Source organism: Vombatus ursinus, unplaced genomic scaffold (assembly GCF_900497805.2).
Source record: "Vombatus ursinus unplaced genomic scaffold, bare-nosed wombat genome assembly UNPS02014932.1, whole genome shotgun sequence".
In the NCBI taxonomy this organism is placed as follows: Eukaryota; Metazoa; Chordata; class Mammalia; order Diprotodontia; family Vombatidae; genus Vombatus; species Vombatus ursinus.
Genome location: NW_020954710.1, coordinates 9283786 through 9308858, shown reverse-complemented (window position 1 = coordinate 9308858; position 25073 = coordinate 9283786). Strand labels below are relative to the sequence as shown.

At 39.1% G+C, this 25073-nt stretch overlaps 1 protein-coding gene across 2 annotated transcripts in view; it reads left to right on the top strand.

Moving 5' to 3' along the window:
- Nucleotides 1–25073, top strand: part of CAMTA1 (calmodulin binding transcription activator 1) — a 1293563-nt gene that overhangs the window by 1258050 nt on the left and 10440 nt on the right. Inside the window, exons 14-24 of one of the 2 annotated variants that reach the window (XM_027843932.1) lie at nucleotides 1367–1521; nucleotides 4757–4953; nucleotides 5361–5439; nucleotides 5738–6053; nucleotides 6466–6989; nucleotides 11997–12184; nucleotides 13059–13305; nucleotides 15756–15827; nucleotides 18230–18250; nucleotides 19767–19960; nucleotides 22308–22382. In XM_027843932.1, coding sequence (XP_027699733.1) covers nucleotides 1367–1521; nucleotides 4757–4953; nucleotides 5361–5439; nucleotides 5738–6053; nucleotides 6466–6989; nucleotides 11997–12184; nucleotides 13059–13305; nucleotides 15756–15827; nucleotides 18230–18250; nucleotides 19767–19960; nucleotides 22308–22382 — 2068 coding nt within the window. The remainder of the gene's footprint in view (nucleotides 1–1366; nucleotides 1522–4756; nucleotides 4954–5360; nucleotides 5440–5737; nucleotides 6054–6465; nucleotides 6990–11996; nucleotides 12185–13058; nucleotides 13306–15755; nucleotides 15828–18229; nucleotides 18251–19766; nucleotides 19961–22307; nucleotides 22383–25073) is intronic. The other variant, XM_027843933.1, reaches the window with a different exon arrangement.

Sequence of the window (25073 nt, the reverse complement as noted above, 5' to 3'; positions counted from 1 at the left end):
AGGCTTATGACCAAGCTGGAAGACGTGTTAGCATACTCATGAATGGGGGCTTTTTTCAATTCTTTAATGAGGGAAAATTAGCTGTTATTATTCCTTTAATACTCTGGCATCTGGCCTCAGAAACTTATTAGTGGTGTGACCTTGGGCAAGTCACTTCACCTCTGTCTGCCTCAGTTTCCTCATCTGTAAAATGGGACAATAATAGCACGACTTCCCAGGGTTGCTGTGAATATAAAATGGAATATTTGTAAAATGCTTTGTAAACCTTAAAGTGCTACATAAATCTCGCTATTATTATTATTATCATTACTATTATTGTTATAGTGTTGACTGAAGCTCTGTGCCTCTGCTATGAAATGTGAGAGAAGCAGTGGGCATAATGTAGAAGCCCAGATAGCCCGGGAGTTAAGTTCTACTTCTGACATATTGGCTGGAACAAGTCAACTAACCTCTCCATGTCCCCAAGCAACTCTCTAAGATCAAAGTGGTCAGTTTGCATTGCTAGAGAGAGTTTCCTCATCCAGGAGTTCCTACAACAATGAAATTACGAAGATTTTTAAAAAAGAAATGTGGACATACTTCTGAGGGCCAAATTCCATGTCATGTCCTACGTGTAGATGCTAAAGACTTTAATAGACGAGTTAAACAAGGGCTTCTCCTGGGCAAGGCTGCTTTCAGTATTTCGCCCTCACAGACACACACATCAGAGGCCCAAAGTCCACCTCAAAGAATCAGGAGGCTCTGCTGGTTTCTTAGACAAAAAGCAAAACTTGTCTCCATAAGAGCCGGGTTATGCATAGGAAGAACTCAAAGGGCTTAGGGAGTTAATTCTCCAGTCTCTATGAAAGTATTTTTCATGGTCGCCCATCTCCCCAGATGGCCCAGCCCTGGAGTCAGAACCATGGGGAAGAGATAAAGCTCAGTTTGTTCAGATAAAAAATGACTCTCCAGTCTCTGCTACTTCTTGTCAGGATTATTACCTCGTCTTCTAGATGTGTTACGTTACATTACTTTTCCTCTCATCCGCCAAAGGCTCGTTTGCCATGTCATTCTGAATACCTCAGTCTTCAATGGAAACAGCTCGGGGAGTGATTAGGCAGCCTACAAATTAGCTGACCAGAATTCTCACAAAAGACAGTTCATGGCAGTGAACTCCCCTTTAGCTAAGAACTGTTCTGGGGTCTATGGATAACAACATATGGACAGGAAGTCTGACCACAACATTGGGCAAGGGAAAAACATAGAGCAAATTTTAGAGTTTTTTGATGGCAATCTCTCATAAAACCTTAACGTTCATGAATAGGGTCACTTGGTAGCATCTGTTCTTCAGGGACATAACCTCATACTTTATCTTGTTTTGTCCTAGATAACCAGTTCAGGATGTCCATCCTGGAAAGGCTGGAGCAGATGGAAAGGAGGATGGCTGAGATGACCGGATCCCAGCAGCACAAACAGGGTGTTGGAGGCGGTAGCAGCGGAGGCAGCAATGGGAGCAGCGGGAATGGAGCAAGCCAGGCACAAGTATGAGACCTAGAGATAATGAGTCTGTCTGTCCATTTGATGAGACAATATCACAAATACCTCTCTAGAGACTAATGTCGTTCTGCTGAGACGAACATTGCCTCCGACTAAGAAGGCAAAGAGACCAGACGTAGTATCTCAGGGCCAATGAACGTCACTAGCACTATCACAGGGGAGTTTTTCAGTCATATAGAGCTCTGTCAGTCATGCTGATTCACCCAAGATTTCATTCAACTGAACCCTGACTATGAAAATAGAAAACAATGTCAATGTTAATGAATGTTAAATTAAGACCTTTCCAACATGTGAATTCCTTTGTCTCTTTCAAGTACAAATATAAAACATGGTTAAGTTAAACAATTTATTAGCCTTTGACAAAGATCCAAATACTTGGTGTAGAAAGTGCCTTCAGAAAAACATTTCAGGGGGCAGCTAGGTGGCTCAGTGGATAGAGCACCGGCCCTAAAGTCAGGAGGACCTGAGTTCGAATCCGGCCTCAGACCAAACACTTGACACTTACTAGCTGTGTGACTCCGGGCAAGTCACTGAACCCCAATTGCCTTAAAAAAAAACAAACCATTTCAATAATTACTCTACATGAGATTATATCTTGCATCCCAGGATCCACATATACATATATATATATGTATATGTATATATATATATATAATTTCCTAAAAGTTAATAGGAACTCCAGTGTCAAATGCATAGAACCCCATAATTGCTTCAGGAGCCCCATAACTGTAAGAGGTAGAATTCATAATCCATTTTTGGAAGCTAAGCATGAATTGGCAGATTTAAATGATGAGCATTTAGACTGCTAATGGGACTCCTCATGGAGAGTGTTACTTAGAGAGCTAACAGCAAATAATACTTAGACCCAAAGTAAAATAAAGGATCCTGCACTTTACCTTCCCTTCCCATGAAGTGTGGTTTTCACATTGTTCCCTTCCATCTTCAGAAATGAAGTAAGAAGGGGAGCGCTAGGACTAAAATGCTTTTCACACAAAGATTAAGATCCTCCAGTCAATCTGTGACCTCATCCCTCCAGCTCCCACCTGCCTGTCCTGTGTGATTTGTGTCCAAGGCCTCCCTATTTGCCCCAGGAGGTCCAGCCCCTTAACATCATCAAGATCCCAATGAAGTGAAGATAAACAGGTTCCCCTCTCATTCCTAACTACCAGGTTGTGTGGGAGGGACATATGTGTGCAATGTCATCACGAGGGCTGTAAAGCCTACGTCACCTGGCAAGTGACGACAACAGTATTAATCTGATAACCTTTTAACTTCCATGAGTTAAATAAGCTTCTAATAATTCAAAGGAAATTAGGATAGTCAATCAGTATCTGCTTCATGTGATAAAGATCACACCTTTAAAAAAAAAAAAAGGGAAACCATCAGGGACTTCCTTCTCCATCCTCCACCTAGGTGACTAATCTTTACTCATGACAGCAAACATTTTTGTGTAACCAGAATTTTCTCTGCCTTAGCCTCCTAACCTGATGCTGTGCATCAGGGACCCCTTGCTGTCCTTCTTAATGAAACTTTTATAGGTCTAATGGAGACAGCTTTGCATCCACTATCTGATCTCTACCTTCCCAACAAATTCTTTTTAAATATAATAGATTATTCACTAAAGAGTATATAAAGAAGCAGTAGCCTAGCAGTAATTGCATTTCATAAGGTTCATCCCCTGAAAAAATATTTTCTAAAACAACTGAGATGGGAGTGCCGGGCTGGGGAACTGGGTAATTTGTAAGCTAGGAAGAGCTAGGAGGGAAAGATGAGGAGGGAGGGTATTCCAGGCACAACTAGTGAAGATGGTGGGAGTTAGGAGATGGAGTGCCTTGTTCTGGGAATAGCAAGGAGGCCAGTATTGCCGCACAACAGAGTGTGTAAGAATGTGTAAGTTGTAAGAAGACTGAAAAGGTGGCATGTGAAACAAAGCATTTTATATCTGATCCTAGAAGTGGTAGGGAACCACTGGACTTGCAAAGGTTCCCAGTGTGGGCAATACCACCCCCTGGGGGGTGCTGGAATGATCCAGGGGGGCGATGCAATTGAGGGGTGTTGAATAAAAATAAGGGTTAACCTAACCCCTGGGGGGGCTGAGTAATTTTTTTTAAAAAGGAGCATTAAAAATTTTAAAAAGGGGCATAAAATTGGGGCGGCTAGGTGGCGCAGTGGATACAGCACCGGTCCTGGCGTCAGGAGGACCTGACTTCATGAGGACCTGACTTCAAATCCGGCTTCAGACCAAACTTGACACTTACTAGCTGTGTGACCCTGGGCAAGTCACTTAACCCCAATTGCCTAAAAATAAAAAAAAGAAAGAAAAAGAGACATTACACCAAGTAAGTTTGTGAACCTCTTCAACTAGAGTTTGAGCAGGGAAGAGTTGGGGGTCAGAAATGGTTAGACCTGCCTTTTACGAAGATCACTTTGGCAGCTGAGTGGAGGATGGATTGCCAAAGCAGATGGAAGGAGGTGGGACCAAGGATGCAAGTAGAGGAACTGATCTTAAGGAGAAGGGCCACCTCTTCATCCAAGACTAGAATACAGAAGGATTGGATAGGAGATGATATCAAGGGATTTAGAGAAGGGGAGAGGGAGCTCAGAGTAAATGACTTCTATTTTTTCAATGAAGTCTGATGCAGGGTCTTCTGCTGAGAAGAAAGTAAATATAAGAATGAGGTGGGAGGCAAAAGAACTGTAGTATTCTCTATTCCCAAGTAAAGAGTCTGAGGTGCCCTCCTTTGCTGAGAGGGAAGAACAGGGGTGGTATTAGAGGCAATGAACCTGAAGCTACATGTATCCCTCCATGAGGAGGACATGAAGAGAGCAGCTGCGCTTTGCTCTTAGGATTGTCCCTAACCCTACAACAACCTCTTTTCACTATCAGTGGAACTTCAGATAAATGGAGACTAAATTAATATTCACAATGTCAGCTATAATCTAGTCCAACAAACGTGGTTTTTATGGAAAATTACTTTGTACCAATACTGCAAAAAAATACCACTCATCTGAAGCCTGGCAAGTCTATTCTATAGCTTACTACATTGCTTTTATCTCTACTTTTTCATTTTCACCATTATGTTGCAGTCCTTCCCCACACATTAGAGCATTTGATTTCGTGCACTTAAATGCAGTACAGCAGAGTGCTGGCTAGGTCGAGAATCTCTGCTCCCTACCTGCAATGAAAGATGAGATTGTAATTTGTGTTTGCTTATTGTAGTGTGCATCTGGGACCGGGACCATGGGGAGCTGCTTTGAGAGCCGAGTGGTGGTGGTGTGTGAAAAGATGATGAGTCGTGCCTGCTGGGCAAAGTCCAAGCACCTCATCCATTCGAAGACTTTCCGAGGAATGACCCTCTTGCACCTGGCTGCAGCCCAGGGCTATGCCACTCTGATCCAAACCCTCATCAAATGGCGGTAAGACCGTGTGTGACTCACATGGAATATGTTGGGGATCATGAAACTTGGCATATAGCTTCCTTCCAGAAGTTCTACTAGCAAGAGCAGTCTTTATCTCTTGCCATTCCTTTAATTCTACAGTATTGGAAAAAACTTGCCCTACAGACAATTTTGGAGAGACTTTTAATGAATTCTTCCCTGGAAACACTAAACTAGGGAACCGCTCCTAAGGTTGACCTCCTTGATCTCCTGTAGGTCACTGGCTCCATACAAATTGCCCAAATCACCAAGCCAATGGAATGTCAGGTCTTTTTTTTATTTCCAAGATGTTAGACACCAGTTTTCATTGTCATGAAAAGTTTCGATTTTGCCAGTACTGAACAAATTATATAATTTGGTGAGTAATTACTGTTACTTCCTTACAGAACTAAGCATGCTGATAGCATTGATTTGGAACTGGAGGTTGACCCTTTGAATGTGGATCATTTCTCATGCACTCCTCTGGTAAGGAAAAAGCTTCATGAATTTCTTAATAATGGAATTTTCCTAATTTGGAAGTGGGAATTGCCTGGATCCGTACTACTACATTTCATTCACATATGGCATTCATTAAAATTATTTTTTGATACTTACATTTTACATAATCCCATTAAGCTCAGCAGCAAAAAAAAAAAAAAATTCTCAGAAATTTGAGGGCATTTTGGAGCCAATGAGGAGCACCTGCCCAACGTGCTGGCTAAGGGTAAAACAAGTTTCAGAAATCTTTCTGAAAAGGTATCCTTTTTGTCACTTTACCTTTTAGATGTGGGCATGCGCCCTGGGACACATGGATGCTGCTATCGTGCTATATAAATGGGACCGCCGAGCTATTTCTATTCCTGACTCACTGGGAAGGCTGCCTCTGTCAATTGCCCGGTCCCGGGGTCATGTGAAATTGGCAGAATGTCTGGAGCAGCTGCAGAGAGATGAGCAGGTTCAGCTCGGACAGAACCCCAGAATCCATTGCCCTCCAAGTGGAGAATCCAATACAGACAGCTGGATAGCCCAGTGGCATGGTGAAACCATCACCTCTTCAGAATCACAAAAGGGAATCACTGTTATTGCAAGTACAAATCCAGGTAAAAAAAAAAAACTGAAATAATCACATCTTCAGAATTCTATTATTAATCGTCAGAATTTACTATGGTTTTTATTCTCTTGAAGTTTACTTGCAAAAACAATGTGTGTCATTCAGGTAGATCCACTTCCCTTGCTGACTCTGCTGTCCCCTTAGCTCTAGGAGCACCAGCTGCTCCCCCCCCTTACTTCCCGCACAAAATGTACAAAAGATAACAGGAACTCTATGCACCTGCAGGAAATTCAAGTTTCCCAGAAGAAAATTGTCTAAATATAGAGTATGTAGTTTAAAATGCTTAAATACTTGGGGTAAGATTTTGAATACTGACTTTGAGCTTTGTCTCCCAAGTGCTTACTCTGTGGGAATTCTCGTTCCATTACTGCTCCTGACTGCCCTTTCTGCTTTCCTTACAGAGCTAAGAAGACCTAGGTCTGAGCCCTCTAATTACTATAGCAGTGAGAGCCACAAAGATTATCCTGCTCCCAAAAAGCATAAATTGAACCCTGAGTACTTCCAGCCAAGACAGGAGAAACTGCTCTCCACTGCACTGAGTCTAGAACAACCAAGTATCAGAAAGCAGAGCCCCAGTTCCAAGCAATGTGTCTCTGAGACAATCAGCCCCACTGAAGGAATAAGGGATTATAGCCGGGAAGTCTCCCCTCACACTCCAGAGGCTGCAGGATTCCGAGGCCCTGGAGCTCAGCCCGGAGTCAAGTGGAACTCCAAAGACCTTTACATTGGTGTGTCTGCAGTGCAGGTAACAGGAAGCCAGAAGGGAGCCAGCCTAGGCAAGGACCCAGCACCACCCCGTCTTCGCCCACGAGAACAGATGAGTGTCCTAATGATGGCTGACAGAGAGATGGTAGATGCTGAGTTGTTGTCCTATAGAGACAATGTCGAGAACGAGGCTTGCTTGCAACACATGGATGACTTACAGGTCAGTAATTCTGACGGAGACCTGTTGAGGCGAGGACACAGGTTCATAGGCTGGAAGGAAATCCCAGCAGTGGAGAGCTGGAAGGGTCCTCGGCAGCCATCCATGAAAGGAATCACCACTCTCAGATACCTAAGTGGCTGTCCAACCTTGACCAGAAGGCCCCACCTACTTCTCAGGCAGCCCACTCCACTTTTGAATAGCTCTAATTGTCAGCAAGTTGTTTGTTTTTTGGTTTTTTTTTTCTGACATAGAGCCTAAGGTTGGCCACTTTGCCACGTACAATCATTGTCCCTGGTGGTGTCCTCTGGAGCCAAATAGAACATACCTAATTCCTTCTCCCTAAGCTGTCCCTCAAAACACTTGGAAAGCAGCCACTTTCTCCCCTCACCCACCCCCAAGTCTCTTCTCCTCCAGGCCAAACATTCCCAGTTCCTCAGCCAATCCTCACATGACGTAGACTCTGAAGGGCCTTCACCATCCTGATTGCCTTCCTTTCCAGCATATCGGTCTTTCTTAAACCACGTTGCCCAGAACTGAACACAATACTCCAGATGCGGTCTGACAAGGTCAAAATGCAATTGAACTATCACTTCCCTATTAAGTCATTCTATCCCAACCCTGTCATTTTATAGCTGAGGCCCAAACAGGTCAGATGGTTTGCCCAAGGTCACAGGTAGCATGTGGCACCACTGGAATCTGAACCCAGGCCCTCGGACTCTAAATCCAAAACATTCATACTTTCCTCGATGGAACATCAGTTTCCAAAGGTCATGGAATTTTTTTAGCCAGTGAAGTGTTAAGAAGTCTGACTGACCTGTATGTACAAGTATATTCTTCTACGTCTGCTTTGGTTCATAGAATAGATTTTATTTTGTTGATCAGATCCTATACATATTTCAGTGAGTCAAGTATTGTGAACAGGTCCAATTGCCACTAATCTAGATCTCAGAGATACCCCTCTCTCTTTGAACAAACTCCTCAATACCTCTCATGAGTATACAGCTGTCTTGTCTTTATTCCTGAAAAGGTGTCCCAGGTGGATCCCTTTTTATTCAAAGAAACATCCACTGTGGCTGATTTCACAATGGAAGGCACTAGTTACTTTATGGTCATGGGCCTAAGATATATATCTAAATCAGGAAGCTTTTATTTGTATAAAAGTCCTCATAAGTTTGAATTAGCTTCCTGGCACAGACATCATTTCTAGCCACTGTAAAAGGAGGAAAGTCTGGTGATATACTGGAAGAATATTGGCCCCAGATTGTCAAGGCTAAAATATAAAACTACGGTCCCAGTGGTGACTCCTTCCCTAAAACCAAATCACAGGCATATTGAGAATCCTTTTAGTATACAAAATCTGTTGTTGTGGATCCATGGAATGTGAACTGAAATTAACCCCCAGTTGGGCTACCTAAACAGATTTTCAACTTCTTAAAGCACAATGTCTAAGAGGAACAATAGTGATAGATAATTTTCTAAGGTTTTCCAGATTTCAGCGTATTTTAAATTTTTAACTCTAATGTTGTTAAAAGGTACTTTAAGTAAGGTGAGTAAAACAACCACAATTCAAAGTTAACAAAGCTTTTTGGTGAGGTCACGTGAAAGGATCGTATCCTATTGTGCTCTATAAAACATTAGTCACTTCACAACATTTTGGGCTTATTTTGCTGGCCAAACTATTTTTCCCTCTTAATGGCAGTCTTACAGTCTCCTGTGTACATATTAGAAAGAATGATGCTCTCTACCTAGAAGTTAATGGTTATATTATTTGCCAAGTGCCTTGGCCTCTTTGGGTGAGAGGTGCTATATAAATTCATAGTATTATCATGCCGTTGTTATTAGTCCCAGGGAGTATATTTTCAGGCTGGAGGTAATGTGATATGAGGCTATTAAATAAAGCTTCCATAGCTAGAGGATGTCATTATCTTATTCTTGTTACACCACACCTCATTATAATGCTACGTTTTATATTTTTTTGCTTGTACTGAAAAAGGCTTTGAAATACAAAGTTGTGGATCTTCTGCTTATGGATAAGTGTATTTCAGAAACATCTCTTAAATTCTGGATCACGCATTCAGCACATAATGATGCTTCTTTCCCTCTTCTAGTCCCCAATCACAGTAGCTTTGAGCCTACATTCTCATAATGCATGACTTCTGAATGATAGTGGACAATGGCAGTTGGTTAGAAGAATTTTTATTTTTTAACATTTTTAATATTTACAACATTTTTTCTGTCTATTCATCTAAGAAGTCTAGAACATTTTGAACTGATTTTCACAAGACTTACTAAAAATCATGAAGAATGAATTAGATCTTCCATTTAATTTCTCCATCTGTAGCAAAATTTATCAGATTTTTGCCCATCTTTAGAAAGGTGGTAGACTCAAAATGCCTGAGAAATCCAAAGGGTACTGAGACACTGTAGTGCCATTTAAGACAAGAAGACATTAACAGTCTAAGGACTAAACCCATTAAGCTGCTAATAAGCTCTGCAACCTTTTCTGTTTTTTAAGTCCAAGGACACTTTGAAGAGCAAAAGAAAATAGCACCCAAGCTAATGCAGACATGCAGTTCAGTGGAAATAAGAGAGATATGTTGTACTATTCTGTTTGAACAATCTGAATAAACCAAGTGAATATGTTGGTGTCTAGAAAATATACATATCCTCAAGAAAATGGTGTGGAGTTTAGGTGCAGATGATCAAGAATTTCTGAACTGTACTTCTGAATGTTCTGAAGACAAACACTAACAACCTGAAGAAGTGGATATTGTATATATCCTTTCTGACCTTCATAAGCAGTTCAGCTGCAGACCTTCAGAACCGTCAGAGAACTACATTTTGTGGAAAAAGTTAACAGCATATGAACTTTAGGACAAAACTTCTTATTCTGATGTCATATGAAGAACGTGAGGTTGGAAAATTTTGTTGAAACACTGGAAGAATGTTTTTTATTAGGACCTCTTCACAAAATATTTTTTATTCAATCTGGCTTCAACAAATCTTTGTAGTTTTTTTGCCCCATTATTCTTCATGCACCCTCTATTCCAGCCAAGTTAGACTACCTACTATGTTTGGAACATACTCCATATTTCCCTTTCTCTGTGCCTTTATTTACACTCTTCTCTCTGCCTGGTGTGAATTCCCTTCCATTCCCTCATTTCTGCATTTTAAATTCTACCTATCCTTACATGTCCCAGATTTATACCGCCTTGCCAATATGCAGTCCTTAACGCCTTCAACAAGAAGAAATGGCTCCTTCCTCTAAACTCAGATAGCCCTTTCTTTGTACCTCTCATATCACTAGATTCAACCTTGTGTTATAGCTACTTGTGTAAATGATATTTCTATTAGATGTTAAACTCCCTGAAAGAAGAGGACATATCTTATTCATTTTTGTTTCACCCTTAGTACCCAACAGGGTACCCTGAGATAGTAAGTATGCTATCAACTATCTAAATAAATAAATCAATGAAATAATTTAAATTTTATTACTTTTCATAGTTGATGGTTCAGTTGGATTAGAGAAAGTAGTGTAATCTATTTTTTTTTGTCGTTGTTCAGTTGTGTCTGACTTCATAATCCCATTTGGGGTTTTCTTGGCAATTTCGTGGTTTTCTTGGGGTAGTCTGCCATTTCCTTCTCCAGCTCATTTTACAGATGAGGAAACTGAGGCAAACAAGGTAAGTGACTTGCCCGGGATCACACAGTTAGCAAGTGTCTGAGGCTAGATTTGAACTCAAGAAGATGAGTCTTCCTAACTCCAGACTTGGTACTCTATACACTTTGCCACCTAGCTGCCCCCTTAATCTATTAGGCAGCTAGGCAAAACAGTGAAAAGAGTGCTGGGCTTATTGTCAGGAAGATCTAGTTCACATCCAGCCTCAAGCACTTACTTGATGGGGACCAAAGGCAAGTCACTTAACCTTCATTTGCATCAGTTTCCTCAACTGTGAAATGGGGGTAATACATAACACCTACTTCCCAAGACTGTTGTGAAGATCAAATGAGATAATAATTGTAAAGCGCTTAGGACAGGGGTAACACAGAGTAAACACTTAGTGAATGCTAGTTTTCTTCCTATGAGACAATATCACAAGAAATTAGGAACTTTACATTCCTAGATAGAAGCATTTTCCCTGCTATCACGGTGTTCACTCTTTTTCAGAAGTTCTCATTTTGTTAAGTCAATATATCAAGGCCCTGTGGTTTCACTCCTCTAGGAACTCCTTCAACTTAATCCATCAGAAGTCGCCAGAAGCTCGGGATGTTGAGTGATTTGCCCACGATCATACACTTCATGAGTGCTGGCAGGAGGATTTTAACTTTATGTTTCATGACTCCAATTCTATATTCTTTCCAATATCCCACTCTGCCACTTTCTTACATTGATATTTTTGTAAATTAGACAAAAATAGCATCCTCAGAGATGACTAAAGAATCATTAGCTTCTTTCAGAAATTTCACTTTAACAAAAATATTCATCAGCCTACAAGAAACAGCAAGAATTAATACTTTTTGTAGTTATAAAACAAGCATAGCAGTTAACAACTATAAAGTGGAAAGTTTCTAATTGGAGCTTCCTGAGAAAAGGAAAGGAAGTAGTGAGAGATACTAAAAATTTCCTTTTTTGAATCAAGCCACTAGATTAATATTACCAGCAGGTATTTTCTAACATGCCCAATCTGATTCAGATTAAGGAACTTTATAGGACAGGTTTGTCCATATTATTAAGCCCTTACTGGTTGATTCTGAGGAGAGAAAAACAAGAGTTCTTAGAGAAAGACCTTGTCTCAAAAATGGAAACCTAGAGATGGGAATATAATTAGAGATTTTGAACTGAGACCTATGATCTTGAAGCGAGCTCCCAGGGTCTCTGCACATTCAAAATAATGCTGTATAATCCTTGTAAAAATGATTATAGAACCACAGATAGAACTAGAAAGATGGAAAAGACGTATGAGTCTATTGAACTGAGATGTCAGACCCTTCTTTTCTTCTTCCAAGGTAAATATGATGACCTTGGCAGAACACATTATTGAGGCAACACCTGACCGGATCAAGCGAGAGAATTTTGTGCCCTTGGAGCCCACAGCAGCGGAGAGGACAGATGCTGCAGCCATTAGCAGCACAATGAGCTGGCTGGCCAGTTACCTTGCTGATGTCGATCATCTACCAAGTGCTGCACAGATCAGGTCAGTGAAATGCCCCAGATAATTAACATATATTTAATGGTGGTAGAACGGTTTGTTGGGGCAGCTTCAGTCTGCTATCTTGATTCTATAAATTGGGGGGAATGGGCAAAAATGACATTGGAACAAATTCAGAGGAGAGATTTGAAAATGTTGGGGACCCTTCTTCAAGGCTCAGCTCAAGTCCCACCCACTTCCTGAAAGAAGTCCTACCCAAATATTCCATCTCACATAGATCACTTCCCACAAGACACAACATGGTTCAAAGAGAATTAGTCTACGAGCCCAGAAGTCCTGCCCCTGATACATACTAACTGTGTGACCATGGGCAAATCTCTTAACTCTATGTGCCCAAGCTATGCTTTTTAGTTACAGACAAATGGCCTAACTATAGTGGTAGAGCAAGTTGCAACATTGGTAGTTCCCTGCACCCATGAAATCACAGGTTGGGCCCCTACCTCAAGCTCCAATAATACTATATAATTAATTTTGACACGAACTTTTTCATGTGCACAACTTTCCTCCCAACTCAACTGTAAACTTCTTGAGGGTAAGGGCTATATTTTATACTTGTGGGTATCCACCACACACCCTACACAGAGTCCAGCACATAATCCATGCTCAGTCAATATTTGTTGAGTCAAATTGCAAGACACTTAAAAAACCAGGTAAGTACTTAGCCATTAAACTATTCTACTGAAGAAAGTTAAGTATATTTTTTAAGTCTGCAATATTTTACACTCTATGTAGTCTTGAGAAATAAAATAATTTCTTTCAAATACTATCTTTTCCATTAAAATTCAGTTAACAAGGTCACAGATAACTCTCACAAGTCATTACCCTAATCTGCTATTCTGGCTGTCTATCTTTTTTTCAGAACTCTATATAATGAGCCCCTGACCCCTTCTTCTAACACCAGCTTGAGCCCTGTAGGCTCACCAAACAGTGAAATGGCATTTGAGAAACCAAGACTTCCTTCAGCGGCAGACTGGTCTGAATTCCTGAGTGCATCCACCAGTGAAAAGGTAGAAAATGAGTTTGCTCAGTTAACTCTATCTGATCACGAACAGAGGGAACTCTATGAAGCTGCCAAGCTTGTCCAGACAGCTTTCAGAAAATACAAGGTAAGAATCTTCAGTCAGTTGATATCCTCAGGTCAGGAGTTTCCTCCAACAATGCAGTAACTGACCCCCAACATGTCTACCCATCCTCTGTGACTCTTGTTCATTTCCTCCCATAAACTTGACAGAAGGGAGCCACCTAATGTATGAGTGGTTTTCCTTGATTTCTTCTAACACTGAAAGGGCAGCAGTGTAGCCCCCTGGCTGTCCACCTGTCATCCTTCATCCTCTTCACATGATTAGCCCATCTTCTCTTGCTATCATACAATTCCTCGATGACGTGCTTTCCTCCTATTTTTCACTGGCATCATGTTATAGCCTGTTCATGCCAACAGTGTGCACCTCTCCATGGTTTTCTGTGTGATCAACTCATTTCTAGTTGTTCAGTGACTTTTATTCCATGTTTTGCTGCTATATAGACATGAAAACTCATTACCAAATTAAAAAAAAGGATTAATTCCTTAAGGTCAAGGCCAAAGGGAATCAAAACAAGCATTTACTTTTGTGCATCCTTTCTTATTGCTTTTTTCTTTCTTCTCTAACTCTTAGAAAATCGTATTTTTAGATCTATGGTGTAAAAATCTTTAAATGTCATTGATGTTAATCACAGAGGGAAAGTTGCCACAGAATCCCCGTTGTTTTGTCTGCTGTTAATAATAATAGACACATACTGACTGATGATAATATGCTATATATAAATAATTAAATACTCCAAAGCATTGAGAAAGGGGTGACCAGACACCATCTGAGGATTAGCTAAAAGAACAAAGGCTGTTTAGCCTAGAGAAGAGGAGACCTATGGGAGACATCTGATAAAGTGTCTCATGCAGCTAGGTGGCTCAGTGGATAGAGTGCTAGGCCTGGAATCAGAAAGACCTGAGTTCCAATCTATCCTCAGACACTCATTAGCTGTGTGACCCTAAGCAAGTCACTTAACCTCTGTTTGCCTTAATCCACTGCAAAAGGAAGCTACAAGTCACTCCATTACCTTTGCCAAGTAAACCCCACATGGGGTCACAAAGGGTCAGACACGATTCAACAACAACAACTAATGCTACTATTTTGGAGAAGGTAGAGAGATGTGGACTAGCCAATAACAGATAGATTCAGAACTGGTTGTGGCAAGTCTCAAAGAGTAATTAGCAATGATTAAATATCAGTATGGCAAGAGGTCTCTAGTGGAAAGGCTCAGGAATCTGTAGTTGGCCCTGTGTTATTTAACTATGTCTTTATCATTAACTTGATAAAGACAAAAATAACACACCCACCAAATTTGCAGATGATGCAAAACTGAATGGGATAGCTTGTTAGCTGAATGACAACCATGATACAAAAAGTCTGAAACGTGAAGTTGAATCTAATAAGATGACATTCAATAAGAGTAAGTATAGAGTCTTACACTTGTGTTCAAAAAATTAACCCCACATGTACAGAATGTGGAAGACCTGGTTATGGAGCAATTATCTGAAAAATATATAGGGCTTTTAGTAGACTGCAACTTAATATGAGTCAGCAATTTAATGTGACACCCAAACAAAGTTAATTCGGTCTTGGGCTACATTAGAAGAAGCTTAGCTTTCAGGAAGAAGGAGTTGATAATCCCTCTGTACTGTGCCCCACTCAGACTACATCTGGAGTATTGCATTTGGGGCACCGCAGTATAAGAAAGTCATTGATAATCTGCAGAGGAGGACAAAGGAAGACAACCAGGAAGTTGAAAGGTCCTGAGTCTACATCACATAAGAATAGGGTGAAGGAGCTGGGAATATTTAGATGGGGAAAAGGTGTAGGAGTGACATCACAGTTGTCTTCATGTGGCTGAACAACTGCCATATGAAAGAGGGATTAGATTTGTGCTGCTTGGCCTAGGGGAGCAGAACCAGTAGCAATGAATGGGAGTTGCAAAGATACAAATCAGGGCCTGAAGTCAGAAAAGGTTTCCTAATAGTTAGTGCTGTCCCAGTGTAGAATGGGGCACCTCAAATGGTGGTGGATTCCCCATCCATGGAGGTCTTTAAGCAATGGTGGTTGTCCGTCAGGTGTGCTATGGTAAAATTTCATTTCATGTACAGATAGGAACAGATGAGCACTGAGGTATCTTCCAGCTCTCGGACTCTGTGGCACATTCCCCATCTTCAAAGATTTTAAGATCTGTCATGTGGAAGGATTAGATTTGTTGCTTATTACTCATCCCCAGCAGGCAGAAACAGAAGGAATGAGCCAAAGTTACAAAGAGGCAGATTTAGGCTTGGTTTTCCTTATTTATGTTTAGAATGAATTCTCTAAACAGTCAGTAACCCAGGATCTAAGTTTATACTGGGGTTTAATTAGTTTGAGTAGCAGTCTTACATAATTTTCAGGAGACTATGAAGCTGACATCTCTAGACACGTTTTTTTCCCTATTCAAGTGAATGAAGTCATTGCTATTTCCTTCTCTTCTCCTTATATTTTAGGGTCGTCCCTTACAGGAACAGCAAGAAGTTGCTGCTGCTGTCATTCAACGTTGTTACAGAAAATACAAACAGGTAAACAAGCTTTGCTTCTTAAAAGGAAACAACACTTCTCTTAAAGCAACACCAGGTTCCTAAGGACTCGTGTGTGACTTGGCAAGTCAGCACTATTTCTAAGGCTTATAAAAGATATTTCATTTGGATTGTCTTGATAGATAGCAAGGGAGAAATATCTGACAGAAATAAAAATGACCCATCTCTGGACAAACTCTTATGTCTCAAAAGAATTTTAATCTAAATTTATCACCCTTTTAAAATAAAATCACCTCCTTGATACATAATCTTGTCACTAAAAAAATTGTATAATTTCATTTGAAGCAACAAAGGTACTTATATTTTAATTTTGCTTATAAACTCTCATTGATAAAATAATTCTATGCAATGCTACACAAAGCAAATAACTACAATACTATCAAACAATTCTGAGCTCTGATTTATATGTTTAAAAAAATAGCATCCTCAGTTTCTTCATTAAATATAGAGGTTAATAATGTCTGCTGCTCTATAACAACCTCACAAGGAGAACAGACTGATGACAAAAAAAAATCTTAAACTGTCTTCATTCATTTCCTTAGATAAAAGATGCAAGATGAATATTAAATAATGTGGATTTTTAAAATGCAGCTTCCAAATCATGTAGGGTAATGGTCCTGTTATTATGAAGCATCCTTCCAAAGTAAAATGTCCTTTCAACTCTGACTATATCATGTTTTCCCACAAAAAAAGACCACCCTAAGTTAAACTGAATACAAAGTCCAGCTTTAATTTCTCCAAGTCAGTAAATCCATCCTTACTACAAAGCACTCAAATTTCTATCATCAGGGACCTTTTGCCTAAGAAATAGCCACAAGAAAATGGAGTAGAGTACCAGCTCTAAATGCTTGTTACTTCATTTGATGATCTACTGGATTATACTGAGTTTCTCAAATGAATCAAGTGATAGTTAAGATTGAATACTATTCATAATAATACTATACATTGAATACTATACATAATATACATAATACTATAAATAATTAAATACTACATATAATATGATACATATACTATATGTAATAATACCATGAATCATAACCACTATCGTCTTATACGTAAACCTGTGAATCTTCTCTAGTAATTTGTTTTTTACTACCCTTCCTGCAAGATAAACAAAACCTATCTGACTGGAGACCTTCTTCATATCCCAAAATACAAACACAGTCATCCAAAATGAATGTTCCAACTCAGTCTGAGATAATGTATTCTAGTCAAGAAAAGTGCTTACTATAGCCACTCAACTCTTGTGTCACTGAGATCAGGTAATTTCCATTGCCAAATACCTGAAAGACCTGAGAATAGACAGCCAGGAAATATATCAGCTTTTGCTTACAAAAACTGTGTTCCTTTTCCGGCTTTCTACAACATTCCTAAGAGACGGTATATTTAGCCATACTTAACTTCTTTCCCAAACAGAAAAGGCACCCTCCCCGGATAATCAATTAGTGTTCTTTAAAATGTTAAGGTATCTATTAAACCAGAAGAAGCCAGTTAATTCTACATCACATGAGCCATAATTTATTTTTAACTTGTCCCTGAGAAATGATACAAGAGCCTGGATTATCTGAAGTCCATACCAAATTTTTTTAGCTACAAACTTAATGCTTTTTAATTTTAAATTTGCCTTTTAAACTACTCTGCGACCTTGAAGCAGTTAACACTCACCAAGTATCTGCTAAATTGCATAAACATCAAACCTTTTATGATCAGCTAGTTAGTTTGAAACACAAAAATATTTCTGAGTTGTGATTCCAAGTCCTTGTGAAATTCAATACATTTAGTGGACAGAAGATTATTTTATAGGTCTGTGTTTTAAGCAGATTTTTCCTTTATTTCTAGGAAAAGAAAATTCTAAGTTTCATAACAAATCTACATAGAAACTCTTGGTTTTATGCTCTCTTGTTATGAATCATGGCTTCAGTTTCCAACAGGAGTTACTTTAGCCTCATGTCCTAGGGCCAAGACTTTATTAGAAGGAGAAAAAAGCACTCTCCAGGCAACATCCAGCTGAGTTCATGATCCCAGGAAATGAAGGCTTATTGTGTAAACGCTGACACCACAGTACCTGTAGTTCAGCAGCATGGAAGCTGCATTCTTTCTTGTGTTGCAGGTGGGCTCCCCAGCATAGAGCAGCTGACACTCACAAACCAAAGCTGGACATCTGGAATTACATCAAAAGCATTTATTTTAAAATACAAGCTTTTTTAGATACCTTCCCCCTCAAAAAAGGAAAAAGATGCTCTGAAAAATTTGTCTACAACCTTAGACGTTAATATGGCCAGGTTAAACTAATTTTTGTTGGTAGCTTTATTGGTTCTGTTTTTTTCCTTTATAATTCACCAATCTAACATTAATCTTGTATTTTCTGTTTCTCCCCCAAGCTGACATGGATAGCCTTGAAGGTAACGAATAAACACAAATAACGCTTCCAACCATTCCACCAGAGTCAAAAACTTCACACTCATTATCAGCTACAGACAAAGTAGTTCCTTAGATGAACTAAGATAGCAGCATCCAATACCAGTGAGGACTGTATAGTGTGGTCATACCACCTCATATCAGAGACACCTAACAGCAGTGAACAATCTTTCTGAGTGTTCGCTGTGTTGGAGTGATTTTTGATTTAATTGAGAGGGGTGGAGGGAGGTTCGATGAGCCAGTCTCAGAACACAAAAGACCATTATTATGTACCAGGTGAGCCAGTAAGGGCTTACCTCATCAATTCATTAGATAAATACCCTAATGGGCCCTTATGGTTCTGAAAATATAAAGTATACAGGGCAAAGTGTGGTATGAATAACATAAACTCTAGAATATAAAGTGGTCTTCACTAAAAGAGGCTGGAACAAGGAAAGTATACCACAGGTTATAGCTAGAGTTGGAAAAGATCCTGTTGAAATAGTTCTCTAACATTTCTTTAAAAGCAAAAAAAGTTTCCTTCTTCCATTTCACCTCATAATTCCAGAAGGAGTCTAACTGCAGGATATAAAGTTATTTTCCTTTCAGTGGCAAAGTGTATTCTGGTAGGAAGAGGGCATTATCATGACCTTTCTGCAGAGCCCATTTTTGGCAGAACAGATATTTGGACGTGGCTTTCTTAAAAGACTGGGAACTCTAGGATGTCCAGAAGTGGACATTCAAGAGAAGAAAACCCCAGTCCTGGGATGTCCTAGCCTTTTCTTTTGAGGACACATAGTAGGCAGGGTGGAAAAAAAAAAAAGCCAGTGTTTGGCTCCTATGCTGGATTCCTATGGCCCCATCTTCTGTGATTATCTCCCAGGCTGTCCTGCCTTACTGCTTCACCATCATCTTGCTATTTGGGGTATTAATCATTGCAGGTGGAAACAGCTTTATTGAAGGTGTCAGCGTTTCATGATAATCCTTATATTTGGGAACTTGTGACTCAGCCAATAAAGTTCTTTATGGATAGAGAATTCGAAACAAGGTGTTGATTCAAAGCAGATTGTATGTTTTGTGAGATGGGAGGCACGTGGGAAAGGTTAGTTTAAATTCTACAAAAGTGATTTATAAATATTCTCATCTAATATCCAGAATTTTTCTAAGTGTCATATTTTTAAAAAAAAAAACATGAGTATTTAAGCTGCTGCTGTGTAAAAATACTTTTGAAAATGTATTAATGAATATTTTGGTATTTGTGGAGGGAAAACACATTTAAAGCAGTACTCAGCTACCCGAGCTGGAATTTTTGTTGTATTTTGCATTTTGGAAAGGTAGGTAAACAGCTCCCTCATAGGCCTTGGTGACGATTAACTGCCAAAAGACTCCATGACAGTATGAAAAGAGAGCTTCTCCTTTCACTGAGAGCATGTTCCAAGGAAACAAGGCTCCTCTGTCAGTATGGGAAAACTTGTCTTTCTCCTGTTGTTACTACTTCGCTTGTTCTTGTCTCCTCTGCAGTATGCACTTTATAAAAAGATGACACAGGCTGCCATCCTTATCCAGAGCAAATTCCGAAGCTATTACGAGCAGAAAAAATTCCAGCAGAGCAGACGTGCTGCTGTGCTGATCCAACAGTACTACCGGAGCTACAAGGAATGTGGCAAAAGAAAGCAAAGTCGCCGAGCAGCTGCCATTGTACAACAGAAGCTCAGGTGGGTTGGAGGAAGTGTGACGGCGAAGAGGACGCAGGCCGGGACCTCGAGCTGGCCTGTGCTAGACTCAAAGCTCCTGGTAGTCTGCTTTCAGGTGCTGGTATGGACTGTAGGTCTGCGTGTGAAGTCTCCAAAATTATCTAGTTGGCTCAATGTTGTGATTTCAGAGCTGGACTTTGAAAGACAAGAACAAAGTTTGTGCCTGAAAAGATAGGGGTATCAAGTATCGTGTTCGAAAGTTTGGGGAAACTTTGGCAAAGTATTTGGTACAGGCGAATTATTGGTTAGACCAACGATAACTTGAGAAACTGCGGCTATTTTCTAAAAGACACATTAACTTTTTAAAGTCAGAAAAAAAAAAAAAAACAAAGGGACTCCAAACTCAAGGAAATCCATTTTTAACCCAAGAAACTATACACCTCAGTAAAGTCCAGTTAAATGACAGCCTAAAACATTTTAAAACAAACTATTTTAAATGTAGTTTTATATCAGTCACTTAAAATGGAAGAAAATAGAATAATCTGTACATTTTAATTGTAGAAAAGAAATTATCTCCTCCACTACAACAAAGGTAATAATGATAATAATGATAGCTAACATTAATGGAGGGATTACAATGTGCCAGGCATTGTGTGAAGCACTTGACAATTAGTGTCTCATTTGATCCTGACAAGACCCCTGAGAAAAAGGTGCTTTTATTATCCCCATTTTACAGATGAGAAAACTGAGGTAAACAGAGGTTAAGTGATTTTGCCCAGGGTCACACAGGTATTAAGTGTCTGAGACCAGATTTGAACTCTGGTCAACCTGATTCCAGGCTTGGTACTATCCACTAAGCCACCTAGCTGTAAAGTGCTTGGCACAGTACTTGGCACATAGTAGGTATTTAATAAATACTTGTTTTCCTTCCCCTTCCCTTTTGTCTTTGTAGCCCCACAGTGCCTGACATAAAGTATGCAATAAATACCTATTGATATTAAATGGGAGGAATGATTGAGCTCAAGACAAATATGCTTAAGTATAGGAAAATAAAAATCATATAAAAATATAACAAAAAGAAAACAGACTTGGGGAAATGGTTACAGAAAATATAACTAATAGAAATTTGACATATAAAATACAAGAAATTGTTTTAAGTGTATAAAATCCCAAATGGATAAATGGTCAAAGGACATGAAAATTTTCAAAAGAGAAAATACATATACTTAATATTAATTTGAAAATGCCCAGCTTCATTGACAACCAAAAAGATACAAGTTAAAACAACTTGGAGTTATTATCTCTAATGCAGCAAGTTGACAAAAAGACTTTAAAGCCATGAAATTTAGCACTCTCAGGGCATTCACTCACTGCTGCTAGCAACTATGCAGTAGGAGAATGTTTCTGGAAAGCAATCTGGCTTAAAATTTACAAAAATAACCCTATCCTATGACCCCCAAATTCCATTATTGATCATATACTATAAGAATGCTATTAAAAAGAAAAAAAAGAGCTATCTGTTCAAAGATTCTTACAGCAGTATTATTTATTATGATTAAAAAAAAGAAAAACTACATGCCCAACAATATGGGAACAGTTATATGAGTTGTGGTACATTAATGTATTAGACCACTTTAATGAAATTCAGTCCGAAAAGTATAAGAAATTTAAAGAAGTCTCTGAGGAACTTGATGATGCAAATCAAAAGAAGTAGAGCTTGAGGCAGCTAAGTGGCACAGTGGGTAGAGCACCAGCTCTGGAGTCAGGAGGACCTGAGTTCAAATCCGGCCTCAGACACATAACACTCACTAGCTGTGTGACACTGGGCAAGTCACTTAACCCCAACTGCCTAAAAATAAAATTTTTTTAAAAATTAAAAAAAAAAAAAGAAAGTGAAGGGATAAAGAATCACAATAGAAACTTACAGGGATTAAATAAGAAGTTACTACATTTGTGAGAAACTTATTTAAATGTAAATATTTAAATGTAATTAGTTGTCTTAATGTTTAATATTAATGTTAATAATAAATCATTTTTAAAAGAAGTATGCTTAAATTTTGGAGGAAAACATCAGTCTTTCACCGAAATCAACTTGATAGGAAGTCACCAAAGATTCTTTAAAAATCATCTTCATCTTTAAATTTTCTACAATCTCTCTTAGATTCAGAGTGTTTATGTATTAGTTCCTTTTGTCCTTCTTGTAGATTGATTCATACCTTATCATATAACTACATATCTGTACTCTCAAGCTCCCTAGATGAAGTATTTAATTTTAAATCTTGTACTAATGCTGCCCTATTTTAAACAAGTCTTATAACTTGACAATGTGCTTTCTATGACAGTAACACGGGCTAATTTTTTTTTTCAGGAGCAGTCTGCTAACCAAGAAGCAGGATCAAGCTGCTCGAAAGATAATGAGGTTTCTGCGCCGTTGTCGCCACAGGTACATTAGTCCCCATATGTATCTTATCCATCAAGAATAACAAAACAGGCTTAGTCTTTATCCAACAAGAATTATCAAAGTAAATTACTAAAACAAATGTCTTTCAAAAGACTCTGGAATAACAGAACCATCCAAAGCAGGGGGCAATAAATGAAATGTGGTAACTACTGAAAGGTAGGAAAATAAAAAGAACATGTCATATATGGCCTTTTGCTGCTTATATTGGGTACAAGAAGCTTTCTGCTTGAGCCAAACTAACTTAATTCAAAGTTTCCATTTAACCCTTTGTTCTATACTGCTCATGTCCTCCATTCATGCCTTAGCTAATTTTATTCTCTGAACTGTGCACCAAAGTAGAAAACAAGTGGATTTCTCAATTCTCCAAGGAAATGATTCCATTAAAGATTTCCATTACAGAACAATGATTTCTGTGAAACAGTTGATATACCGTTGCCCTCTGCTGGATAGAATGTCTGATTTGCTCTTGTTGATTTTCTGATGGGCTTGGGGGAAATAATCTCTAAACCAAACAGGGAGGTAAGAAGCACAGCTTAGATTATTGGGATGTTCTTAACCACTGGGAGGAAAACTGGTATATACTGGGCTACTGTGCCCCCAACAAACCAGGGAGACTCAATAGCCCATCTTCTATAGCAGTTTCTCTTCATTTCTCCAAATCTAGAGCTTTCTTTGAGGACTAGGGATATGTATTTGATTTGTACCTGGAAGAAATACTTCATTTTATTTCCTTTACATAAGATTATTTTTGAGGTGCTATTCCTGATAGATACTAATTTATCAGAACCAATCTGAGATGGGTAGTTTAGTGGCTCTGTCTTAGGCATGGGTTTGTATTTTCTTTTTCTCACACAGAAGTATGTTTCTCAGAATATCAGAATCTTGGTTTTACTGTGGTTTATGAAGTCACTTTTTCTGGAAGACACTTAGGTCTCTTCTTAACCTATATTAATGCAGAATTTGTTCTCCATCATTTAATGGTTGGGATTTTTTTCCTATTGTTTTCTATGTAGCCTAACTGTGATAACTGTGGATCTTTTCTCTCATTGTGTTGAGTAATGAGACATCCAAATGAAAGAATAATAGAAGTAACAAAGAACCAAAGACAATACTCTGAAATGCAAGAAAATCCAGAAATTATGTCTTAAGGCCCAGTGTGACCATATAGAGACCTCAGTTACACCCCACACAAAAAATAAATCTCCTCAGTTTATAATTATACCATACATATAGCATTCATTATAGTATTCATACCCAAACAGGGCAACAAATTTTGTCTAATGAAAATGCCAAGGTCTTCCATGTTTGGGCCCCTAACAGCTGCTAAAGTCCCCTTCTTTTCCTTTTCCCACCTGTAATGTAGCAAATCTACCGGGGAAAGGGGAGGAATTCTCAGGCATTAAGCATCTTAGAACTATATCCTCCCTTCTCACATGTGACTAGTAAGTATCTGAGACAGATGCTATTTTTTTAAAAATAACCTTAACACAACAATCAGAATTTTCATGTTCTGAATTTGCTCTTTCCCTTCATTTAATCCAACTTTATCTCTTAAAAGTCAGCATGGTTGATCCTTCTTCATTAAAGATCACAAATCAAGATTTAATCATGTCCCTTATTCAGGTTCCATTCTACCAAACCTGCTCCTCGTGGTAAGTTGAGTGACCGCTTTCAGAACACAAGTTAAATGATTTGGTGAATTTGGTTCTGGGCTTGGATTCAGGAAGATCTGAGTTTAAGTCCTAAGTCAGTCACTTACTACAGCTGTGTGACCCTGGGCAAGTCACTTAACCTTTCTCAGTCTCAGTTTCCTCATCTGTATAATGAAGGGGTTGGACTTGTTGGCCTGGAAGGTCCTCTTCCAGCTTTTAGTCAATCACTTAAGGGTCCTATGAACCTTTAAGTGGCTTTTAAAATGTCATGGCTTCATCCGGAGTTGTAGGAAGAATGGGCTCCCTCTCCCCACTCTCTCTTTCTTTCTCTCTTTCTCTCTGCTTTCAGAATTATCTTTCTGACATAGGGACTAGAGAGCCCACCTTCGATCTAGAAAGAGCTGGGAACATATCCTACTCTGACACATGCTGGGTGTGTGATGCTGACTGAGTGACTCATCCTCTCAGCACTATCCCTGGTAACTCTCTAAAACCTTAAGTTGAAGAGAAGGCACTGATGTTTATTGGCAGAAGGAATTTCTTCAGCCGGGAGAACTAGGCCTAAACCAAAGAAATCACGGGTTCAATTCTATTCTTTTCTGTGTACAAATGAGAAAGAATTCCATAATGTTTTTATCTCCTTTATGTTCAGACCTTAACTTGTAATAATGTCATAGGAAATCATGAGAAAGGAAATATAACCTACTCTGAGTTCTAAACTTTTGTTCTCTGCTTAAAATAGGACAAGAGGAAGCAGTTTCAATAATCCCAAAACCTTTGCTGTTTGTCATATTTAATGCTACTCCTGGAATTTATTTGTTGCCATTCTTTGAATGGTCCAGATATTATTTATTTAGAGCCAAGAAAATTTGGAATCAGATTTAACAACCCATAAAACACATATAAAATCAATCCTCATGCCCCATTCATGATGATTCTTGAAATCTAGAGAAATCTCTAACATCTATCTAAACTCATTACTGGAAGTCTAATTTAAAATGTTTGTTCCCCCTTGGTTATT